The 23,139-nt window shown below is 44.4% G+C and overlaps 1 protein-coding gene across 2 annotated transcripts in view; it reads right to left on the reverse strand.

Annotated features, from left to right (window-relative positions):
• Positions 1–23,139, reverse strand: part of ACVR2B (activin A receptor type 2B) — a 103,724-nt gene that overhangs the window by 26,747 nt on the left and 53,838 nt on the right. For both annotated transcript variants that reach the window (XM_015619911.2, XM_015619912.1), the window contains exon 2: positions 1,107–1,314. In XM_015619911.2, coding sequence (XP_015475397.1) covers positions 1,107–1,314 — 208 coding nt within the window. The remainder of the gene's footprint in view (positions 1–1,106; positions 1,315–23,139) is intronic.

Here is a 23,139-nt window from a genome sequence, read left to right on the forward strand (position 1 = left end):
TGGCTACTCAATTGGCAAGGGAATAGGTGTGGTAGGAAAGTAACTCTGGAGCTAATAATAGAACAAAGATGAGGAACAACTTACAGTGGAGATAAGCCAAGACAACAGGCACAAAAGCAGGGGAGGCATACAGCACCAAAGGGAGAAAACACTGCAGCCATGGGACAAATCTAGTTCCATCTTAACACTACAGCTTAGCACCTGATATTCCTAAAACCTTCAGGAAGAAGCTACAAAGATGCACAACTGAGAATTGCACAAAGGTGAGATCGACCTACATCAGTGTTATATCAAGGGAAATCCTTGAATTTTATGTTGCTAATCCTTATTGAAAGGGCTGGGCTTGGCCTGGTTGGTTGGTCATTGGTTTGGGGGTTTTTTTTTAACAAAAACCCTGAGCTTAGAGCTACCAAACATTGTCCTTTTCAACTGCGGAACTTCATAGGGCTGTTTTCTTTAGCTGTAATTCTTTTCCCCTTTGTAGAATTGCATCAAGGGAAGTGAGAAAAGACTAGTTAATTTTCCCAGCTATTTAATGAGGCTGGAGCCTTCACACTACAAAACCTCACTCCTTTTCAGCTTGCTACAGGCAGTGACACAAAAATTCACATTGCTTTTGCTGCCCTACTCTTTTTCCCTGCCCTTCTCTTCACTCAGCCAAAGAACAGTAGAATTTTTTGCAACATCACAAATGCCAGAATATCTCAACCCCTAGCCACCCCCAAATATCTGTGTTTTTCTAGAAATTATACCAAGTTTTCACTATTTTTCTATTTTCTATTACCAAATTCTCCTGGAAGCACATATTGGTCTTCATTTGATGGTACAGGAAAGGTTTCATGCCAGAATCATCAAAGCTTTGCTAGGGAAAATATAAACAATAAACCCCACAACACCTAAAAGTGACTTTTTGCAACTTCTGCTTAGAAAGTCAAAGTAGGTAAGTGACAATTCTGAGAGCTGCATTAGCAACAGAAGTAATTGCAGGGATGCTTTTACCAGTTAACTTGGACTCGCCTTCTTTTCCTCTATGCAAAAAATCACAAGCTTTTACACACAGAGGATCGATTAAACCTGTGTTTAGATAAAACCAGTTGACCTATTACCTGTCATAGCAGTTGAAGTCATCTAACCAGCAGCCTTTCTTCACCAGCTCGATGGAGCCCGAGTTGTTTCTCCAGGAGGCGTAGCAGTGGAGCCGCTTGTCCTTCTCCCCCTCGCAGCGCTCCACGCCGCTCTGGTTGGTCTTCTCCAGCTCCCAGTTGGCATTGTAGTAGATGCACTCCCTTGTCTCAGCCTCCCCATGGCCTGGTCCTGAAAACAAAAATCAAGCCCCAAGAACATTCAGGTAAAATCAGAAATGGATGCTGGAAATCACATGGATCTGTTTTAGGTGATGCATGCATTTAATTCCCTGGGAGCTGAGCAGCTCAGCACTGTGAGCTTCAGCATGGTGTGGAGATTATTCTTCTCCTCTGGGGTGAGGTGGGGGATGGAGAGGTCAGGTTTGCCTAAGCTCACACAGGAGCTCATGGTGAAGTCAAGAGCCCTGCTGAGACCTTCCCAGATCTCCTCTGAATAATGCTTCAACCTTAGGACTCTAAAAAAGGGGTGCACAAGGCAATGCATACCCAGAAATGTCTGACCACAGAAACCCTGTTTAGCAAAGACAGACTCCCAGGGTGCTACTTGATGCTTGCTGGGATGTCAAGCAACAGAGTTACTCCCTCTCCACCACTGCTTTGGGAAAAAACACATAAAAATACACAGTTTCTTCCATGGATGTAACTGAGAACAAGTAATATTCATCCTGCAGAGGAGGGCCAGACCAGTGGCCATTCCTCACTTAGATCCTGGTCCAGGCTGATTTGGGTAAGACCCCATATGATAAATGCCATGTTTTTAGCCACGTCTGACGTAGTTCATGGTGCCTCTCCACCCAAGCAACAAAAAATTCTGTTCCCCAAACAACGCTGGCCACCCCAAATGGATGATTTGGGGAGTCTCCATAGCCTGTGGGTCTGTCCTCCTTTAGAGCCTCGTACCAAAGGAATGTGGAGCTCCTACCTCCCCCAGGGAAACAAATCTCCCATAGCCACCATGTGGCAGAACTGAAATAAAATTGCAGACACATCCATTAAAACCAGAGTCAAATAAGGGAGCACTGATATTTGCAGGTGACCTGTTCTTCCCTAAACCTTAGAAATCCTCTCTTCATCTGGAAATACTCTGCTTTGTGGCATTTTGAGGATTAGTTTAAAACAAAACGAAGGATGAAACAAACACACGTCTTGTAAGCAGACAAACACAAAAGGTACCATGAGCCCTGTACCATGATGATTCTGTAAATTCTGAAATGCCCTGCAGCCATCTCTCCTTGGGAATACCCAGCCTAAGGTAAGGTCAGGCCTGGCCATTATTTTGATGGATTGCAATCATGGAAAATGTAGGTATCGCAATAAAATGTGTTGACAACTGGGTAGAAAGCACAAATACGTCCCATAAGATGATGAAACAAAAGTGCTGTGCTCCCAGAATAGCCAGACCTCTGTGAAGCCCAGAACTAAGTTTCTAGCTAGAAAACCACAGTTCTGAATAAGCTAGGGGTGATGGGTCCAACCTGCTCCCAGTCCCAACACCTGGACTCACCAATGGGTAATTTTCATGGCATGGACCAAACTCATCGCACTAGGAAGATCTCTTTGCAAGGTGCTGTGAGAAAAGACCTCTCACTTTAAAATTGCAAAGGTTTATTCAACCTCAACAAACACAAGAAAGGACATAATAAGGAAGAAGGGCAGGTCTGGGAGCGTGGCTGACTGCCAGAGGCTCATCCACAAAGTGGCTGCTCCGCCTTTAATACCCCTGGGGTTGTATCAGCCAACCCTGGACCTCCCAAAGTCTGCCAGTTGAGTCTTCTTTGCCATCCATTGCTGGAGACTTTCTTACAACTTGATCAGAGGTGAGGTGTTGTCATGCCAAGCCTCTCCAGCAACAAGCTTTCCCCTTTTCCAGCTGCCCTATGCAAGGGGTACATGTGCACACCCTCCCTCCACCTGTCCCTGACACCCTGACAACCCCTGGCTGTCCGGTGGCAGCAATGCAGAGATGGGAAATGGGATTGTGGAGAGAGCAGAGGGTACCCAAACAACCAACTACAACGTAGCCATACCTCAACACACCTTCTCTTAATATACACACAATTTTAATCCCTATATTGCGAGAGCCAATCATCATATTACCCATCTATTACACTGCTGAGGTGCTCGATGCTTCAATAACACTTTTTAGGAAGACTGCTTGATCTGCATCGTGGGAGAGACTGCAAGAGAGTAGGGGTATGAGAATGTCATTAAGCTGACTTCTGAAACTGGAAATTATATTCAAAGCACACATGAACAAGAGCTCAATTTCAATAGCACCTGCAGGTTTTATCAGCGCTTGCAAAGCTCCATCAGAGTTTTCCTCTGACAAGTTGCTTACAATAATGAAAACAACCTACCAATATCCCTTAACACAGAACAATGTCAATATTGACACTCCTTGTTAAAGCCTTGATATTTGTTCTCTTGATATTTACACTGTGCTTTTTTAGGACAGATTAAGCATTTTTGCTAAATACTGGTTAAATCAGAAGGAAAGCATAAGAGCTTTCTCTTGTGCATGGGGGTGGAGGGCGATATCTTTTTACTTATAAAGGAAAGAATTAATATCTTAACTGCATAGAATCATAGAATGGTTTGGGTTGGAAAAGATTTTTAAAGGTCATCTAGTCCAATATCCCTGCAATGAGCATGGACATCTTCAACTAGACCAGGTTGCTCAAAGCCCCATCCAACCTGACCTTGATTCCTTCTAGAGCCTCCACCTCAGTGGACAACCTGGGCTAGAGTTTCACCACCCTCATTGTTGTAAATCACATGGCTTCTAGCTGGTACCTGACACTTAATCCTCATTTATCATCTTCTGCTCCACTCCTGGAAATACACTTTGTAATATCATTTTTATCATCCCAAAATGAATATTGCTTTTGATGAAAATGGAAATTTCCTCTCCCTCCCCAACTCCGTCTCCCAGAAAGCTGGAAGGTTTAATGAACCATTTCACTGGAAAGTAGCCCCAAAATCTAATCCTAGCTCAGCCACCACCATCTGCAACCTCAAGCAATATTGTGTAGCCTCTGTTTTCTCCAGCAGAAACAACAGCCAATGCAATGCACAGAGCTGCGGTGAGATTTGATATTTCCACTGCGCTTTGGAAAGGGAATGTTGAAAAGATGTGAAGCAGGAGCTGTATCAGCTCTGGGACCAGCAAACCAAGGCTGCTAAATCCTGTGTTGAGCACAGGCTCCCTTCCCCCAAGACAGTTGTCTTTTCTGGAACAAGTTTCATCTGAAGACTAAGAGCTGCTTGCAAACACGCAAACCCAACTCTGCAAACAGCAACCACGCCAGGAAAAAGGCCTTTTCCAGTTTTCCCCCCTGCTGTCAAAGTTTAGATGATTTGAATAAAAGCATGCATAAAGTTTTAGATGACTAAATAGATGTATGCTTTCTTTATAACAGCTCCTAAGGATGCTTGCATTAAGAAGACACTTTAAAAACCTGCATGTTTGTTACCTGCTTTCAGATCTCTTTAAAAGCCATTTGGTAGGATCCTCGCCCCGCTGGGTGCTCACGACTGCAAGAAACCCTTCTGTTTGTACCCAAGATGGTCTCAGCAGGAAGGGGCACGGCTCCAGGTCTGGGTATTAATTTACCTGCTGCTTTAGCTCATCAAGAAACACTCACACCTTGCTCTGTAATGGATCATGCAGAGACCAAAGTTTGCAGCTAACTGCCTGTTCCGCACTTGCTGCGGTAAAACCCTCACTGAACAGAGAGAGGGGGGAGTTAAAACAAGGGCTTATCTCTTTAATGGAGAAAGGTGGTGACTAAGACAAGGAAATCTGAGCTTTGCTCATCCATCCCCAGGGAGCTGTGTAGCTTATCCTGCCTCCTCTTCCCCCCTTGGGCAATGGATACCCCCAAAAATACCACTATAGGGTCTGTAAGAAACACTGAGCTGGACCTCGGGTAATGGTTTAAACTAAAAAAAAAAAATTTAAGGAAGTATTTTCCTCAATGAGGGTGATAATACGTTGGAACAGGTCATCCAGGAAGGTGGTAGATGCCTCATCTCTGGAAACATTCATGGTCAGGCTGGACAGAGGTCTGACGCAGTAGAAGCTGTAGCTTGATGTAGTTGAAGCTGTCTCTGCTCACCGCAGGGGAGTTGGACTAGATGCCCTTTAAAGGTCCCTGCTGGTCCAAACTATTCTGTGATTCAGCCAAGTGATAAAGACATGGGTAACCATGTCCTGCTTCTCATTTCAAGTTGCAGGAAGAATCAGAGGGTGTTGCTCCAAGATATGTGCAGGAAGCACAGCTGATGCATCAGCACAAGGATTTGACTGGGCTCCCCTGTGCCCCCAGCAGTACAACCTGGCTCAAGAGAAGTGTTCTACCAAACCTGAGCATCTGACAGGAGTGACATCATTAATTTTGCCCAAAAGGGCCTTTCCTGAAACAAATGTCTTTCAATGCAGCCACAAACCACAGCTTGAGACAGATGACAGGGGTTGTGTCCCCGCAGTCCGGCTCTCCCCCTCCTCACTCTTTGTCATCTCCCTCACAGCAGCCTTGGTACATAGGAAAGCTCCTGAGCTCCTGCATTTGGTGGCACTGGCTGGTAACATCCTGCTCATGTGGGATGGAAAATAAACACCCCAGAGAACTGCTCAGCTTTTGGCAGAAAATCAATGGGACTTGGGTGCAACGAGATCTAAAACCTTTGCTAAATAAGTGTTTGAAGATTGCTGTGGAACCTGGTCTCATTCATTGGGCCCCCATTCCTCTCCTGTCTAAGCCTATTCCACCAGCCACAATGCAAAATTTGGGAAAAAAAGTTGCAAAGCAGAGGCATGGATGTGGAGCAGGAGCATGGATGTGGAGCAGGGGCATGGACATGGGGAGGGAGCACAGCATCCCCAGCACCCACTCTCAGCCACAGCTCTCTACACAGAAAAGAGCCTCGTGTCAGCAGCCAGGCAAAAACAATCAACTTTTTAATACCACAATCCACAAATAGTCATTTAAGCAATAAAGCCTGAAGTCCTGTTTGAAATCAAAGCCTAAGGAAGAACCAGGCTTAGCAGGAGCAGATGGGTTTCTGGCATCCCACTGCATCCACCCAGTGCTTCGGGGATGACGCAGTGTGGCTTGTCCTCGAACAAAAGCTGCACAGAAATACCTTTACACAAAATACCAAGCCCAAATAACTCCCATACATCACACAGGCAGAGGGAGGTTAACCATCATCACCCATTTTTGGGGTGGAAATCAAGTTTTTGACCTCAGTCCTGAGGAACTGTCATTATGCTGATTCCCCTGGGTCAATTTTCTGCTCCAAATCACTGAAGTATCACTAGGTTTTTGGCTAGCAAGACCCCCAGCACCCATCTGAGGCACATAATGATGGGAAGAGCAGTCGAAGCACCATGCGACATGGGAAGACCTCTTGCCTCTACTTGGGAGTTGCAAGGCACAGAGGGAGCTCATTAAAAAAAGATCCTTGTGAACTGAAGGACTTCAGCCTGCTGAGACATGGGACCTTGCTGCTGATCTGAGACTAAACCCTGCTCTCCTAATCTGGAGTCGCTGACAGATCACTGAGGCTGTATCATTATCCAACAGCTTCTAAATTACAGCCAAGATCCAGTGTAGCAATTCCAGGTCTAGGTGTTAGCAGTTGCCTGGCTCCTAACTCATAATTAGATACATAGGGAATATCTTCCCCAAGGATGAAGGCTGCTATAAATCTCAGCTCTTTATCTCTGCCTGTCCCCTTTTGAAAACCTAAAATGAAAGAATATACTAAAAGATGGGATGTGTCAAAATAGTCTGCATAAACACTGAGTGATTTACCAGACAGTCTGTTTGCCTGACTGTCAAAACCACCAGGCTTTATATATGAAACAGTGTATGCAACTGAAGTTATTTGCAAACACTTCGTTATGTCCCTATATAGCGATTTGTACATGTAATTTTATAATATAAAACGACAGAGATTGTACACTGAATTGGGGTAATTGCCCTCTAATTTGGAGGGTAATTGCATGTAGCAATTAAGCAACTGCGGATGCAATTCTTGCACGTGTGATTATGGAAGTCGGGCCCTTTGTTTGAGGTTTGGGTTTGCTTTCAAGAGCTCTCCCTCAAACTGTGGCAGGGGTGAGCAGAGCTGGGAAATCAGGGGCTGCTGGGTGCTCACCTTGCCGTGCAGCATCTGCTGGGATGAGCCACTTCACCCTCCTCCCAGGGATGCTAAAGCAGCTGCCTCCAAACGCACAGCTGCATTTTGGCACAGCCTTCGGTGGGGGACCACAATCGGAGCGTTTGTGGAGCGCTCTCGGAGGCACTGGTGGGGAGGGAAAGGCAGGCCAAGAGAGCTGCTGCCTCCCAGCTCTCCCTCTCCCAGACACCTGCCTAGGAGTCACGTGCAGGGCTGCAAATTAAACTATTTCAAATAGTTGCTGCTAGAAATTCAAAATCAAGCCAGATGAAGGCTTGCAACTGGGAATGTTTGGAAAATGTTGCTCTGGAGAGACCACCCAATTGCATCTCTACAAAACAAATGTGAGATTTCTAAGCATTGCTCCAGCACTCATTCCCCAAGCGGGGTGATATCATTCCTGATGTACTTAAATAATAGGGGCTAAATACATTTTTAGGCAAAGCATCAAACTCATGATGACATCTGCGGTTAAGCATGTAACTGCACACAAGGATTTGGAGACTTGTTGCTTTTATCCCCTGTTCTTTCACAAAAGGCTTTAAACAACAGAGCAGAAACAAGCCCCTGTGACTCTGCAGAGCCTCTTTCTCAAGCCAAAACTTCACCCCACCTCTGGGGACCTCAATGGCCAGGGTTTGTCCAGGCAGAGATGCCCCATCCAACCAGCTGGATGCAGAGATGGATAATTAGAAGCATCTATTACCGCAAGATGTCTTGGTTCTTAAGCCAGATCAGGTAAATCTGGGCTCAGGCAGCTCTGAGAAAGCAAAGGTGTAACGCCAAGGAAAGATATTACTTGGAATTTTGTTTTCTGTCAATAGATTTGGCTTATCCCACAGTAAAAGAGCTCCAAGTTTTCGAGTCAATCAATGGTTGTTAATCTATTATCTCAGCATATATTGCCATGGTAACCTGCAATGATGCCATTGACAACCACTCTCAAAAGGACAGGAGGCTTTAAGTCATTTTCTTTTAAAATTAAAAAAGGAACTTTAATATTAAGAAATACATCCTCCCTGCTCACCAGGGATGACAACTCAGGGCTTCTATATTCACACCATGACTCACACTTCACAGCTTCCACGGACATCTGTGTAGCAACCCCCCCCCCCCAATATCTCTTTTTTAACTTGTGTTTAAGTCAGTAAATGATAACAAGAAAATTAATCCAAAGAATTAGATCTTTATTAGAATCTTCCTCCAAACAGACGGCAAAACCTGTTTTGTAAAATGTAAGGGGTGTGTTTTAGGAGTTATTACTACCAGCATATGGAAAGGACATGATAATGGTTTAATTCTTCTGAATAATTTCCCTGGTATTTTAAGTCTCAAACAGGGTGGGTAGGAGAAGGACCTGGAGAAGGACATGGAGCATCCCAGCTCCTCACAAGGCCACAAAACCAGGCAGATCCTGCAGAGGGAGGACGGAGCAGAGGGAGATGACAGCGATACTCAGATGAGTGAAATACTGAGTGTCCACGTACACATACATACACACAGAGATGATGAGATGAATCTCTTGCACAAAGGGGAGGATCTCTCAGGAAAAGGTTTAGTAAATCATTCCTCTGGCCAGGCAGAGTCATCCAAGGAGGTTTGGCCAGGTTGCTGGCTGGCCTGGTGTGCAGCAGGACAGAAACATTGCCAGCAGTTAATCAATTTTTGGAAGCAGAGCATTTTTGACTTGAACTCAGAGGGTCACTTCTATATTTTATTTAAAGAAGAGATCATTTTAGTTATCCATTAGAAAAATTCTATTTTGTATCATTTCAGTTAAGGACAAAGCCAAAAACGTAATTACATTTCTCCCTTCAGATCACTAACTGTATCTGTCTCCCCCAAAAAGGTTTTAGTTCTTTAATAAAACCATCAGGGAGATCAATCAAAAGCATTTAATGCCGTGGTACTTCTGCAGTTCATGTTTAAATGCACTTTGGGTCACAAACGAGGCAATTTGGACAGCAGAGCTCAAACCAGATTAGTAATAACACACAAAAAAGGCCTAATTCCTAATTTATTTTTCTTTTTTATTTATTTTTTTTTTTTTGCACAGATACATACTCCTCCTCAGCTACACCCAAGAGAATGAAATCAAAATCAAGCCAGCCCTGACAAGCACGAAGTCACAGATCCAAAAAGGGCACTGCTGCCTCCTGCCTGCCTGTGCCTGGTTTGGGGTGGGGGAGAGCACCAGAGCTGCACATCCAGACTCCCAGAGCTGCTGCCTGTCTGGGTGTGACCAGCCCCGAGGATGTCAACTCGGGCAGCAGCTCTGAAATGATGCTCTTCCATCCCCCCCAGTCCTCTAAAGACACCTCCAGGCTTCCTTTGCACTGCCACACCAAGAAAATTCTGCGCTCCACAGAGGAATTCCATAAAGGAGAGGTTGTGTTTTCTCCCCCAGACCACGTGTTTCCAGACAGGCATATAGTTATTAAGATTTTTTTTTTTTTTTTTTTTTCCTTGAATTTGAGGTGTGCATTTATAAGAGCATTAAGCAGGCCATTTATTTGGCTTGTAACAGCAGTGACTACTCTTTGGCATGAAAAATGGCCCCTTGTGGGTTGAGCACTCTGCACACAAGCTACCAAGGAGGTGTCTCAGCAGCCAAACTTTGCAGCCTCTGTAACGGAAAATATTAGAGCTTAATTGCAAGATTAAGGTATTTCCAACTGCACTCCTGAAAATCAAATAGAGGGCAAGTCTTGACCAGATTCCACAAATCACTAAGTAAAATATGCAGCAAGTTCTGAAATGACATTTAGAACACAATCATTTGTTCTCTCCCATTCTCCTCGGGAGCCAGCATGGGGTCTCCAAAGAGCATGGGAGGAGGAAGTGAAATCACGTACATTCATAAATATTTTCCCCACACACAGTGAAGTTTTGAAAAGCTTTCAAAGCAGGCCTGGAAAATGAATTTCTTTCCAGGCAGAGGAACAAGGGTATGGGAGCATCTCCTTGTGGAGTGCAGAGGTTTAAGGAACAGCAATAATCATGTGGCGATGCCTTTCCCAGCTTTTTCACGTGCATCTGCTCCATCCCACTGTCCTCATCATCCTGTGACACTGCCACCAGCAAAAATGATTTTCAGAGCTTCTGATTTTTAAGGTCTTCTCCAGGGAGAGAGTGATGTGTGTCCAACACAGCACAGCACACCTGGCAAGTCAGAGAGAGCTTTGGTACCAGAACAGCAGCACCCCAATTCATAATCTACACAGGGTCCTCTGAGATTTATCAGCAGGGACATTTCAAATATGCTTTAAAATGTGCTGAGTCTACTAAGATTGGGCCCCAAGTGCTTTTCTATTGATTCTGCTTGACATTTCCAAATACCACAATTCCAAATTTAATTCACTGGTAATTGGAAAAACTGTAATGCATGTAAATGGACAAGAAGATGTGGGAAGTCCAAAAGGTCAAGCATCAGGAAAACGTGTCCCCAAGAACTAAATGATGCTTGTTTGTGTTCCTGTCACCCTCTTCTACTTGAATAATCAAAGCTTGGAGTTGAGCAGTTTTCTCAGCAGGATGGAGGAAGAAAGGCAATAAAAATCACAACCACTCTAAACCATGGAACCAGTTCAAAAATCGCTGTTTTAAACTCCATCACTGACCAGAATTCAAATACACCATAGAGATGAGTCACTTAATCAGCAGATTACATGAGCAAGTGGGAAACTCAAGGAAGAATTAATTTAAAAATGCTCTCAGGAGAAGATTATCTCTACCTAGAAATCAGGTTTCTAAGATTATGTTTCTGCTACACCACAGCTTTTCCTTGCCAGCCAGTTGAAGAGGCAGCAGTGACAGAGAGAAAATCTATGATGTCCATCATCATGATGGAGGGCTCTTGGCAGGTCCCAACTGGGGTCTCTTCTTTATAGACCTGAGAAAACCAAACTTCTCCTTCAGAGGAACCAAGAAATGGTGCAGGACCATGCAGGGGATGCTTGCCCAGCTCCTTGCAAAGAGCCCTGAGCTGCAGCAAAGCTCGAGGGTTCACTGTGTTGATGGGGAACCAAACCCTTTTGGGCAAAGGCCATTTATACACTATACAAAATACACAATGACAAAATCCCCATATTTCTTCATGTCCTAGAGAATAAAACATGCCCATTTTAGCTTCCAGTCTGACCTGCAATCTTCCCAGCACATGAGCAATCACCAATGGTCTGACACCCTGGTGCGTTTCTGCTCAAAGGGGAAGAACATGATGGAAGTGCAGTGCACAAAAATCCACAAGCACAATTTATAGCCAGTCTTATACTGATGGACAAGCATTCATTACCACATCCAAAAATAGGGATTCTTCCATCCAGCCCACAGCAGTACACAAGAAAATGCTTGATAACTGCTTGGTGAAAGGGACATCTTTTGCATTACACTCTAGACCTTCAAGGTTTGCAGAAGAAAAAAATGATTTTTCAAAAGCTCTTTCTCCAGTGTACACTGGTATTCCAAGAGTTAACAAGCCAGCAGAATCTAGCTTTAAAGAGAAGGGAGGCAGGAAAAAAGCAAGTCTCTGGCCCTTGCAATCACAAACTAGCCTTAAGCCCTCCAAAAGGAAGTAAAGGCATTCCTAAAATTCTTTGAGGATGAGAAGCAAGTTGCCAGCCAAATCAGAAGTCCATTTCTCCAGTCTTTACGCTCTTAATGGCAAATCCCACATGAGCAATTTTAAGAGCCTCTTTTACAATGGAATCTTCTCCCAAGTGGCTGCAGCACATTTAGGACTTGTCCTATGTTTACAGAAATGTACCTTTCTCCTTTGGGTCTGCTGAAAAAAGCTGCTGTCAAACGACCTGAGGAAGGAATGTAGCACAACCCAAATACCATCATGCAATTTCCAGTGATTGTTTCTGCTACAATAATGAAAGGCACGGAAGAAACGTCTGGATAACTGCGGGGATTCTCTAAAGACAAGTTATAAAAGAGATGCTGAAGAGATTTTATGTAAAGGGGCATGGGGGGAAATAAAAGTCACCTATTAGCTTTCATTTTGATTACAAGCATTAGCCAGCATCCAGATCCCACTTTGACATAAAAATGGTTTTGAGCAGATTTTCCCAGGAAGTTGAAATCCTGCCTGTTTCACAGGTGGGAAACAATAAAATAACTCCGTGCTCTGGGACAGGTCTTTTCCTTCCTGGTTTTCTCACACCATAGGAAGACTAAAACACTTTGGAACAGGGTGTGCACGTGGAGTGAAAGAACTTACCCTCCATCCACATCCAAGCTTCCTGGGTGACCTGAGCTCAACAGCTCCAGCCCAGAAACTGGGTACATTCCCTTCCAGTTCAACTTTCTATTTGGAGACCATTTAGTTCCCATGGTGACTGGGCTCCAATATTATGTAAAAGAGCACAAAATAACATTCCAAGATTCAGCACAGTGCTCCCAATTTCCTGACCTTGGGATAGGTGGGGATCTCCACTAGCCCCATCTCTGATGCTGCTCCCACATATTTAGATACTGATGTATGTGGATAAGGAGATGGGGGTGCCCTTGTCTGTGCACTTTCAGAGATACCACAAGTCTTTAGAGGCATTTATCACTGGAAATACAGTAAGAATTCAAGAAAAGACTCCAGGGAGATCTTATTGCAGCCTTTCAATGTACAAAGGAGGTTTACAAGAAAGGTGAAAGGCTTCTTACCGAGGCCTGTAGTGATAGGACAAGGAGAAATGGTTTTAAAATGAAAGATATTAAGTATAATTTAGGAGGAAATTCTTTCCTGTGTGGGTGATGAGGCACTGCAACAGGTTGCCCAGAGAAGATGTGGCTGTCCCATCCCTGAAGGTATTCAAGACCATTTGGAACAGGGTGTGGGATAACTTGGTCAGTGGAAAGTGTCACTGCTCATGACAGGGGGGTTGGAAAGAAAGGATTTTTAAAGGTCCCTTCCAACCCAAACATTTTAAATACTCCTTCATAACCTGTAACATGATCAGTTTAGGCTGCAGTGAAACCTTTTCTTTCTGCCTCAAGAGCTTCATCAGCAAGATGCAATAATCACTTGTTTTGGTCCATGTGCTTGAATTAGAAGATGGGAGAGGTACCTGCAGGAACACAGACACAGAGGACTGGCAGCTATAGAGAGATGAGCAAACTACAACCCTGAACACATCTTTTCACTGCCTCCCCTTGCTCAGATTTACCTGGGGACACAGGCATGCAAACTAGTCCCACCTCTCTAATAAAATGTACTTAATGTGATATTACTGTAGACTCCTGCTAATCAGCAGGAACAGAAATGGAAGACATGCCACCAGAAAATTCCATTTTTCACTAAAGAAAATAAAAAGTTCCAAGGCAATGTGAAAAGCTTCACATTGTGACAGCAGCCAGTTGAGTAATTAAACCACTAATCTCCCCACTAGGTTGAAACACATGGATCCCAGTGCTCTCCAGCCAATTTCCCTGAACTTTGGTAAGGTGTTGCAGCCATCTGAGAAGAGCAAACAAAGCTTTTGATAACTTTTTGGAGGGCACAGGACCATCTGCACCAACAAGCAGGTGAACACACCTGCCCCAGACAAGGCAGCAGCACAGAGGGGAATCCCTCCACCTTTATCTCTTTCTTTGGGAGCAAAGAAAAGACCACAGGAAAGTGTCAGCCCAAGCTGCTTGTACATATTTTCTGTGGGCATCATGTCACAGTTCAAGCTTTCCAATATAATACTTTAGCAGAGGATTCACTTTCTTTAATACAATAAGCTCAGAAAAACATAACCTTCTGTTCTAGTTATATCCTGGGGGCTCTGGTGAGCACTCAGAGATGCAGTCTTCCTCATTCTGAATGAAAACTGCAGAACAAAACTGCTGAGCAACCTCCTCGATCTCTGCAATGGCCCCCACTTTGCAAAAATGAGGAACTGCTGAAGAATGAATCAAGTGATGAAGGATGAAACAAGTGGTAAACAACAAGTGATGAACCAATCACAGCTGGTGGGATCAGTCTCAAGGCACTCCTGGAAAAGGCAGTTCCTCACCCAAAGGACAGGTGATGTGGGGAACCCCTTCTCACAAGATTCCCCATAATGTTTCAAGAAGAACCACGTGCACTTTCTTGTTCTGCTGTTCCACCCCTCTCATCTTTCAGCAAAAGGTGGGGTCAGACCACCAGACTGGGTGGGCTTTTGTTCTGGCCAAGTCTGGCCATTGTCCAGTTCCCATACTAACTGTTGTCAACCTAAAAACATCATTTAAAAATAAATGCAAATATCGCAGCACCTAAGCAGGTACTGACCAACAAAATGCACTATGTCACTGACTCCAGCTTTGTTCTTGGTTTCCATCCCCACCCATCCCCACAGCCTGCATTTCTATTCACGTTGGGATTTGAGGAACCCAATCCCCTGAACAACTGCCCTGAGCCCAGAAGTGCCATTTGGAGCTGACAGCTGTTGAGGGAAGAACACTAAGCCCTCTTCCTGCCAGAGTCCTTCCCTGATGCCCTTGCAACCATTTCCCAATGGACAGAGACTTTGCACAGGCTTTTTTATCTCTTTGCTAGTATTTTCCATCTTAACAAGTTTTTAATGTTTTATGTAGCAAGGATGCCTCTGCAATTTGAAAAAGGAAGCATGCAGTAGTAATTATTCATTAACAACACATCATAAGTGACCTTTACACTGAAGCAGAGGAAGCCACGTGCCTGCCTGGCTGTATTCTGGAAGGGCCAAGAGTTTTAAAGGGAGTAAATATTTTCATGCAGGATAACCAGCCCAAGCTATCTTGAAAAAGTGCTTCATTCTTGAGAGAACAAAAACTGTTTAAAACACCTCAGATTAAGTATCCACAAGTCAATATACAGGTTTGAAAAATCTAAGTGGAAAGGAGAAGTCACCATAGTGCTTGGTCCAAGTTGACATCTCTCAACCCCTTTTCATCTCAGCATAGTGAGAAATTAACATTTTGTCTCCCTTGATATACAAAGAACAATTTCTAGATGGGACAAGTAATGGGGACTAGCTGGCCCACTATGAAATATGAAGAATATTGGTGTTTCTACTGAAAAGCAGTTCTACAGATTGAGTCAAAATCCAAGGCACACCTACAAGCCTTGCAGAAAGAGCTGGAGCCCTTTGTTTGCAGCAGCTGTTTTAGTGGGATATGCAGGTTAATTTTGCTCATATAAGCCACACATCCCTAATGCAGCAAAAATACAAATCCTGGTTTTGCAGAAGGAGGTAATGTAGCTATTTTATTCCTGGAAGAGGACAAGTCCCATCTTGGGGTTGTGTTTCAGGCATACATGGATGAATGTAGGAAGCAGAACACTGTACAAGCAAGTGAGAAGCAGAGCCAACACACACACAGAATCCAGGCACCAGAATCATTTGCAAAGCAAAACTAACGTACATCACTTTATGCATGATTACATTTTCAAAAGCAAGAAGTGTTAGGAAATATTTTTGAAGACAGTCAGAAATGTTTTGCAAGATTCGCTGACTCAAGCCCTTGATCTGGCCGTTCAGCTGATGACTGGAAAACAGCCCTGGCTATGTTTATTCTTTAGACAAAGTCCAGCTAAAAATGCATCCAGGCTTAAATAATCTGTGTAACAATGACCTCAAAACCCCAAATACAACACTGCATTGCATGCAGGTTTCCCAACAGGATAAAGCATTGTCAGGGCTCACACCCAGCTATCCGCTTTTGATGCACAGTCTCCCAACACAGCATTTTCATCTTTAGACCACTCTTGGAAGTAATGCACTATTTAATTTCCATTTGCATTTCAATATGGCCCCAAGGGCTTTACATACATCTGGTCCTCACTGTGTTAAGATTCTTCCCAAACACCATATTGCCTAAAGATGGTGAGACAAAGGATGTGATGCATTTTGAGCAACCTCAGGCGTCGGCTCTCAGCCAGAACAGTGAGTGGAGCATCCTGCATCCTACCCCGTTTCGCTTTGCAGGTCTCCATGCCAGCACTGCTTTACAAACAGCAGCAAATGTCACCATCCCAGTTATCTCAGGTGGGGAGAGCTGGAGGAGGAGGCACAGCTCCAAGCTCAAGGTTACACATCATGTCAGGAATGAGCCACCAGGAATATTTGACTCATCCATGTCAGAAGATCCCAAACTTTCCATGTTACCTAAACAACAAAAGCCTCAGGGAAGACACTATAACGGGTCTGCTGAGCACAGCTTGGGAACTACAGATCTCACACACAGGCTGGGAGCTTTTAATCCATCACCTTGCTGTAAGTGCTTCCCTCTCTTCCTCCACACAGCCCAACCCAGCAGCAGTTTTGCTCCCATCATGCATGTCACCTTCAATGGGAGAGGACTTCATATATTTTTAAGACATTCATACTTTGGTACAGTATTATTATTTAGGACCTGTGAGCTCTTCCAGAGTGCGAAATCCAGCTTCTTTTCCAGACTGAGAAGTATTTTTATTCATGCTTTCGGTGTCTCCCGCCCCAACGCTGGCCCTAATTCCCCTGGCACACCCACCATCCTGGGGCTGAGCACAGGCAGAGATGATAAATGAGACCAAATGCCTCAGACCAGCCATGAGGCTGATTAACCCTGTCCTCTCCTCAGAGAGCTTGGGTTGGACACAGCAATTCTGCTTGTGCCATCCAGGGAACTGGCAGTGGGGAGCTGGTCCCTCCTGCCCGGATCAGGGTCAGCATCTGGCTGCTGGGAAGCAGAGAACTGCAGACAGGAGGATCCTCAGACCCATTTTAAAATCATCTTAAAATAGGGCGCTGCCTCTCAGTCGAGCCAGCAGCACAAGCCTTGCCAAGATGCTGAAGCTTTCAGGCGCTCACTCTTCACATCGGTGTTTACTCCTACCCAACCACCCGCACGTCCCAGCACATTCCCTGCCTCCACCACCGACTGCTGAGCATCCCTTTGGCACAGGTGTCTCCAGCAAGGGCTCCCTGACGTGGAGCATAACACACTTACCTCTCCATCTGTAAAATAAATATATAATTTTTGAGGCAAGGACACGTACCAGGGAGCACAGGATGCAGCACAGTGACTCATGCAAGCAGCAAAGTAGAAACTTGGCTGCATCCATGCCTGCACAGGGCATTCTGCATCTCTTCCTATAATTAGTCCTTCAAACGCTAGAGGGGAAAGGAACAAATTCAAAGAGGTTTCACTTCTCAATTATTCACATATTTCCAAATCAAATGGTTGTCTGTCAGAGAGCAACATGCCATTGCCCTAGGATATCAAAATGCAAACTGAAAAGTCTCTCCAGGAACAGGATTTGCTTTCATTACATTTATATCACCTAATTCATTTTAAGATTATATATAATTAGTCTCTCCCTCCCTTCCCCACCCCAATCCAATATACTCTCCCAAGCAATTTCAGAACATGCCACACATGCCAATGGCACTTCTAAGGCAGCAGTCTCTTGCCTTTCCAACAATACACGGAATTTTAATTTCTTTTTTTAGCATTTTCTTTCTTTGAATTGCCAAATCTTTTAAGTGTGCATCAGTACCAGTCTGCTTCCACAATATTTTTATTTTAATTTTTTTTTCTTTTTGAAGCAAACATCTCTAAGGAACTTTTTATCTTTACTCTTCATTTGCTTTCTGACTGTCTGAGATTTCAGTCTGCCATTCCTAATGTTTCACAGCCATTTTCCATCACCATCAGACTCTGTGTGCTATCTTCATTTGAATGTCTCCATTTTCATTTTAAATCTTCCTGATTCCAGCAGGTAAACCTGCTGTAAGGCTTAATTGAGAGAAAACCAAAGTGCCTGGATCACTTCCACATCAACACATTATTACAGCATTACTCCCAGCAAGGCTGCAATTTTTTTGAATCATGGAATGGTTTGGGCTGGAAGGGACCTTAAAAATGTTCTCATTCCATTCCCTGCCATGGGCAGAGACATCTTTCACTAGACAAGTTTGCTCAGAGCCTGGCATTGAATACTTCCTGGGGTGTGAACTGGAAGAAACTGAGCCCTCTCATCCTGTAAAAACTCCCAGCAAACACATGAGGAAAGTCCTGAGACAGGCAAGGGTATTCTGACCAGCTGTGAATATAAAAGAATTATTTCACTATTGTTCATCTTCTAATAGTGAAGGAGAAGGATCTTTCCCCATGAGGTAGAGATGGTGTTTGCTGCTGCTTCTTGCTCTGCTCCACCCTTCTGCTGAGATTTCCCTGAATTTATGGGGAAAAAAAATCACATCAATCATCAACCACTTTAGCACAGGTGATGTTGGGGCTGGATGAAAAGCATCCCATTTCTACCAGAGGTGAAACAGCACATTATCAAATACAGGGAATCTGCCTGGAGTGTCACTGCTGTCAACCCAAACCACTCACTGGGTTTAACTGAGATGAAATTGAGCGTTCCCCTATGGCAAGAAGATGCCACAGGGGTGTGATGAGTTTCAACAGTCCAGGATCCCACAGCATTTTACTGCTTTGCACTTTCAGCTGCAGCCCTGTACTTCTTCTTTTCACTCTTTTGAAACAGTGGAATTTTGACTTCCCAAGCAACAAAACACAGAAATCAGTTTTGACAGTTTCTTCCATTTTGCAAAACCCAATTTATACAAAAACTCAAAAAGCAAAGGGATATTTCACCCAATTTCCACGTGTCCTTCTCACTGTGTGGATGGAATTTGGATCATCTGTTTGGCACCAGGGCTTTGAGCACCTCTAAATGACCAAGAGAAAAATACCAGAGCTCTTATCTCGGTTAACTCACAGCCCTAAAGGTAAGACCAGGGTGAAGTTGAGCTCATTTTATCACAGAATAAAGGTGAAGGCAGCCTCAAAGGAAGGAGCTGCTCTGTGCTGAAACAGGGACCAGCATTAGCAGGCAGGGTTGTCTGGATGTATAAATACCCAAAGCAAAAAAAGCATCACAAGCCCCCATAAGAAGAGAAGAAAAAAAAAAAAAAAAAAAGAAAAAGATATTTTAAAAAAGGAAAGAAAACACACCATTATTTAACTCTGTAAAGGAGATAAATGAGGACCCAGGAGCCTAAAATCCTTCCATCCTGCCCAGCAACAACAGTTCTGTGTGACGACACTGGGGACGACCAGCCTGCCCAGGATCACGGGCACAATGCCAGCTGCAAAGGCAGGGAGAGGATGAGGAGACAGCCTGGTGTGGAAGCTTCTGCTGCTGTGAAGGCACCCTGAATGCACCTCAACACCTGGGAGCTCCTCTCCCTACCCCAGAATCTGTCCAAAGGGGTCGGGGAGGAGCGTTTCTGGTTTGCCATGTCCACAAGCAGACAAGCACCAAGAGAGGAGGGGGTGATGGAGGGGCGAGGCTTAGGCACATGGGAAGGGGAAAGTACAGTGATAACTTTCACCCACCATAGATTTACATGGGTTTTGTAGCCTAAGGAGTTCCCAGAACCACTCTGAAAAATTCCTCATCTCCTCACACGACCCTCAGCGCAAACGAGTCCTGCAGAGCTGGCTAACTCAGAGTGGGCCTTGTGCCAGCACCCCAGAAAATGCTGCTTTGCAAGGAATTTTGATCAATCTTGCTGCTTTTAAAACACTGATCAAGATCAGGAGCACCAGCTCCCTTTTCTACTTTTTCATCTGTTTTTACTTCTTATTCTCCAATATTAAAACCACTTGTTCCCCTCACTGCAATTCCCCAGTAAGTCCCAGCATCTTATTTACAGATTTACTCAAGTCTTTTACAAGCTGCACATCTTCAACTGGGAAGCAAAAGTGCTGTTTGTTATCCCTCCCTCCTGGCTGATCCTCAGGTATGACTGACATATCATCTGCAAGGGATTTTCCACATCATGGGCTCCCTTTTACAACTGCAGCAGGCGAGTGCTGCCTGCAATGGGTTTGTGGCTTGTGCACACATGGAGCTGTTCCAGCAGAGCTGCTCGGGCTCCTCTTCCTCCTCAATACCCACAGGCAAGTGTGTTTATCCTGGAATAATACTGCTTTGTTTCAAATTAGCCTCATGGATGTATTGCACTGAAATAAAACACATTAAAAATTAATCTCCACTCCAGATTAGGAATATCTAGATGGATGCAGCCATTTGGGAGCAGCTATTTCACATTAAATCCATATCGTGTTTTAATTTCAGCAGCTCATCTGACCACATCTACAGCAGCCACTTCCTAAAAGCTGCAGTGCTGAAAAGCAGGGAAGCTATTGAGTTCCTGCAGATAGTTTCTCCATTCAGGAGCTGGTAACACTTTAAACCAGGTAGGCAAACACGGGCTGTGCTGAGCCAGAGCATTACAACAGCAGTCCAAAGAGCTCTGCCCAATGCAGCATCCAGCACGAGGCAAGTTTGTGTCACTGGAGGAAAGCCTCACGTGGATGGGATTTCACTGGTGATTTCACTGGCAGCACACCTTCCTAAAGACTCAAAGTCAGAACTCTAAGAGCACAGTGCTCAAGATAGGAACACTTTCTCCACTGCATTTTTTGTTTTAGCACCAAGATTTGCTGGTTACATCCAAATTCCCATATTCCTGCCCCGTCCCCTTCTGCAGGGCATGGTCTTGCTCAACATCGAGGGGGTTTGACAAGCAGAAAGCACTACCCTGATTTTATCTGCACTGGAAATGTCTCTGCAGCTCCAGGGATGCCCTCTGTGTCTCCCTGTGCTGAAGCTGCGCTGGATCTGGGTCTTCTAACAATGATCATCATGAGGGCAAAACATGCTGAGAGCTGCTGCAGAACAGAAATTAGCAGAAGAGAAATTAAAAGTCTTCAGGAATGCTGACTATCTGCTCTCCACAAAATCTTTGTTGCAAAAAGCTGCCGACAGAAAGATCAAAGCACATGTGGAAGTCCCCACTGACCTGAGCAACTCCAGGAGGGGTTTCCAAGTGCCTCAGCAGATATTTCCCTTGGATTCTGGAAGCAGGGCTGAGTCAATATCATGTGCTTTTGGGAAATCCCTCCTTGCAAACCATCTGCCAAAGGGGTGGCAAGAGCAGAGCTCATTGCAGCAGTGTTAGAAAGCCAGCAATCCTTTCCCATGCTTTTTAGCACACAGGGGAGTCCAATGAATCTGCAAGATGTTTTCTGGGGCACAACAGGAATCCCAAACTCGGGGCATCCTCAGTAAGAGATCAAAAAATTACTTTTTCTTTTTTTTTTTTTTTTTCCCTTGAGGAATCATCTCCATCAGCCAAATGTGCATTCCCGGTATCTTCTTCAATGCTATATTGCCTCATCTCACTATCCTCACTCTCCTCACCATCCTAAGATGGAAGATTTCTTCATTATCAAAGGATGAAAGATTTCTATCCCCTGATTCATATTTCTATCTTCCACTTAGAGAGTGTTATATATAAAATCAGCCAAATTGTATCAATAAGGATTTTATTGAAAAATTTGTAAAAAATCAGAGAGGAAGGACACAACTTCTCCCTGTACTATTTTCTCATGCTGGACTAGCAGGAGAGCTCAGGCAGATGGTTTTCAACTCAAACTCTATGATGCATTAGGTCTTTGGTCCCATTCCTTCAGCAGAGCTTTCTGCCATATCATGGGCATCCCATCAGGATTTGGAATGATTTACTCAGTATCATTTTGCTCCTCATCCTTCCTGCTGTTTCCAGCTCTGCTGACTGCTAAGCAACCTTAAAGGCTTAAGTAGCCTCTTGTCTTGTAATGGATTTTAAGCATCCAGCACAAAAAGGACAGGTTGTGGGTATCAGAAGATCAAGCTCCTCTGTCCCTGCTATATAGAAGGTTAAATTAGTGCATCACAGTCCTCTTCAACAACCTTAACACCTACAAAATCTCAAGCCCATCACACTAAACTTCTGCTAGATAATTCCTTTTGTCATCCCAACTCTTCCCTGAATGGCCAGCCCATGGTTGAGTATCCCACAGCAAGTTCCAAGCCCACAGATACATCATAAATCCTGCTGAAGATAGCATCTCTCCAGCCCTATTTGACCAGGGCAATGGAGTAGGTTTGACTGGTTTCAGTTTAGTTCTGTTTTTAAAATGTGCTTGTTGGAAAGAAAGAGAGAAATCCACATCCCGCCCTCCAAAACTGAGATATTTTGGAAAGTAAAGCTCAGGGCTCATTAGAAATGAGCTTCCCTTAATCACAAAGCATTCCTCCCAGCTGGCCTTGTAAAATGTCATGGTTAATCCAGCCTCATTGCAAGTGGATATTTTTTGATAATGCATCAGGTGCAAAGCAGTAATTTCCTCGTGACAAGGCTGAGCTAGGAGAGGCTGCAGCAAAGGCAGCTCCAGCAGAGCAGACCAGGATTTCTCTCCAGTTTATCCCCCTCTGGGGAAGAGGGACACGTGTCACTGATTTCCCACATGGGCATTTCATGGGGTAAAGATCATTCCTTGCCTGTTACACAGGGAGAAGCAGACCATGATCTGCCTCTTTGGAGACTCAGGCAAGGGGGATTTCTCACGGCTGCCTCGTGTGGCACAGACCTGAGCCCACCTCTGCCCTCTCCCCTGGGCAAACCACACCCCACACTCCTGTGTGAACAAGGTAAGATAATGGGACAGAAATGGAGATGAATAGGTGAGCAATTATATGTATTTTATGTAGTATAGGTATTTTTCCTCAACCAAAACAAACCACCTCCTTTGTCGCTGGCAGGATGAGTGCGTACTTTACATTTCCCATTGAACAATTGCTCTGTTTCAAGAGGATGAGAGATTCAGAAGGTGAAAGAGATATGGTCCTCATGAAAGAGATACTGTCCTTGAAGCAGGGATTGCAATGATGTGTGCCCACCAGAAAACACCTCCCTTAAAATCAGGATTCCATCTATAATATACAATGTTTTAAGAGTATTTCCATTATAGGGTCAGA

The sequence above is a fragment of the Parus major genome, chromosome 2, assembly GCF_001522545.3.
Source record: "Parus major isolate Abel chromosome 2, Parus_major1.1, whole genome shotgun sequence".
In the NCBI taxonomy this organism is placed as follows: Eukaryota; Metazoa; Chordata; class Aves; order Passeriformes; family Paridae; genus Parus; species Parus major.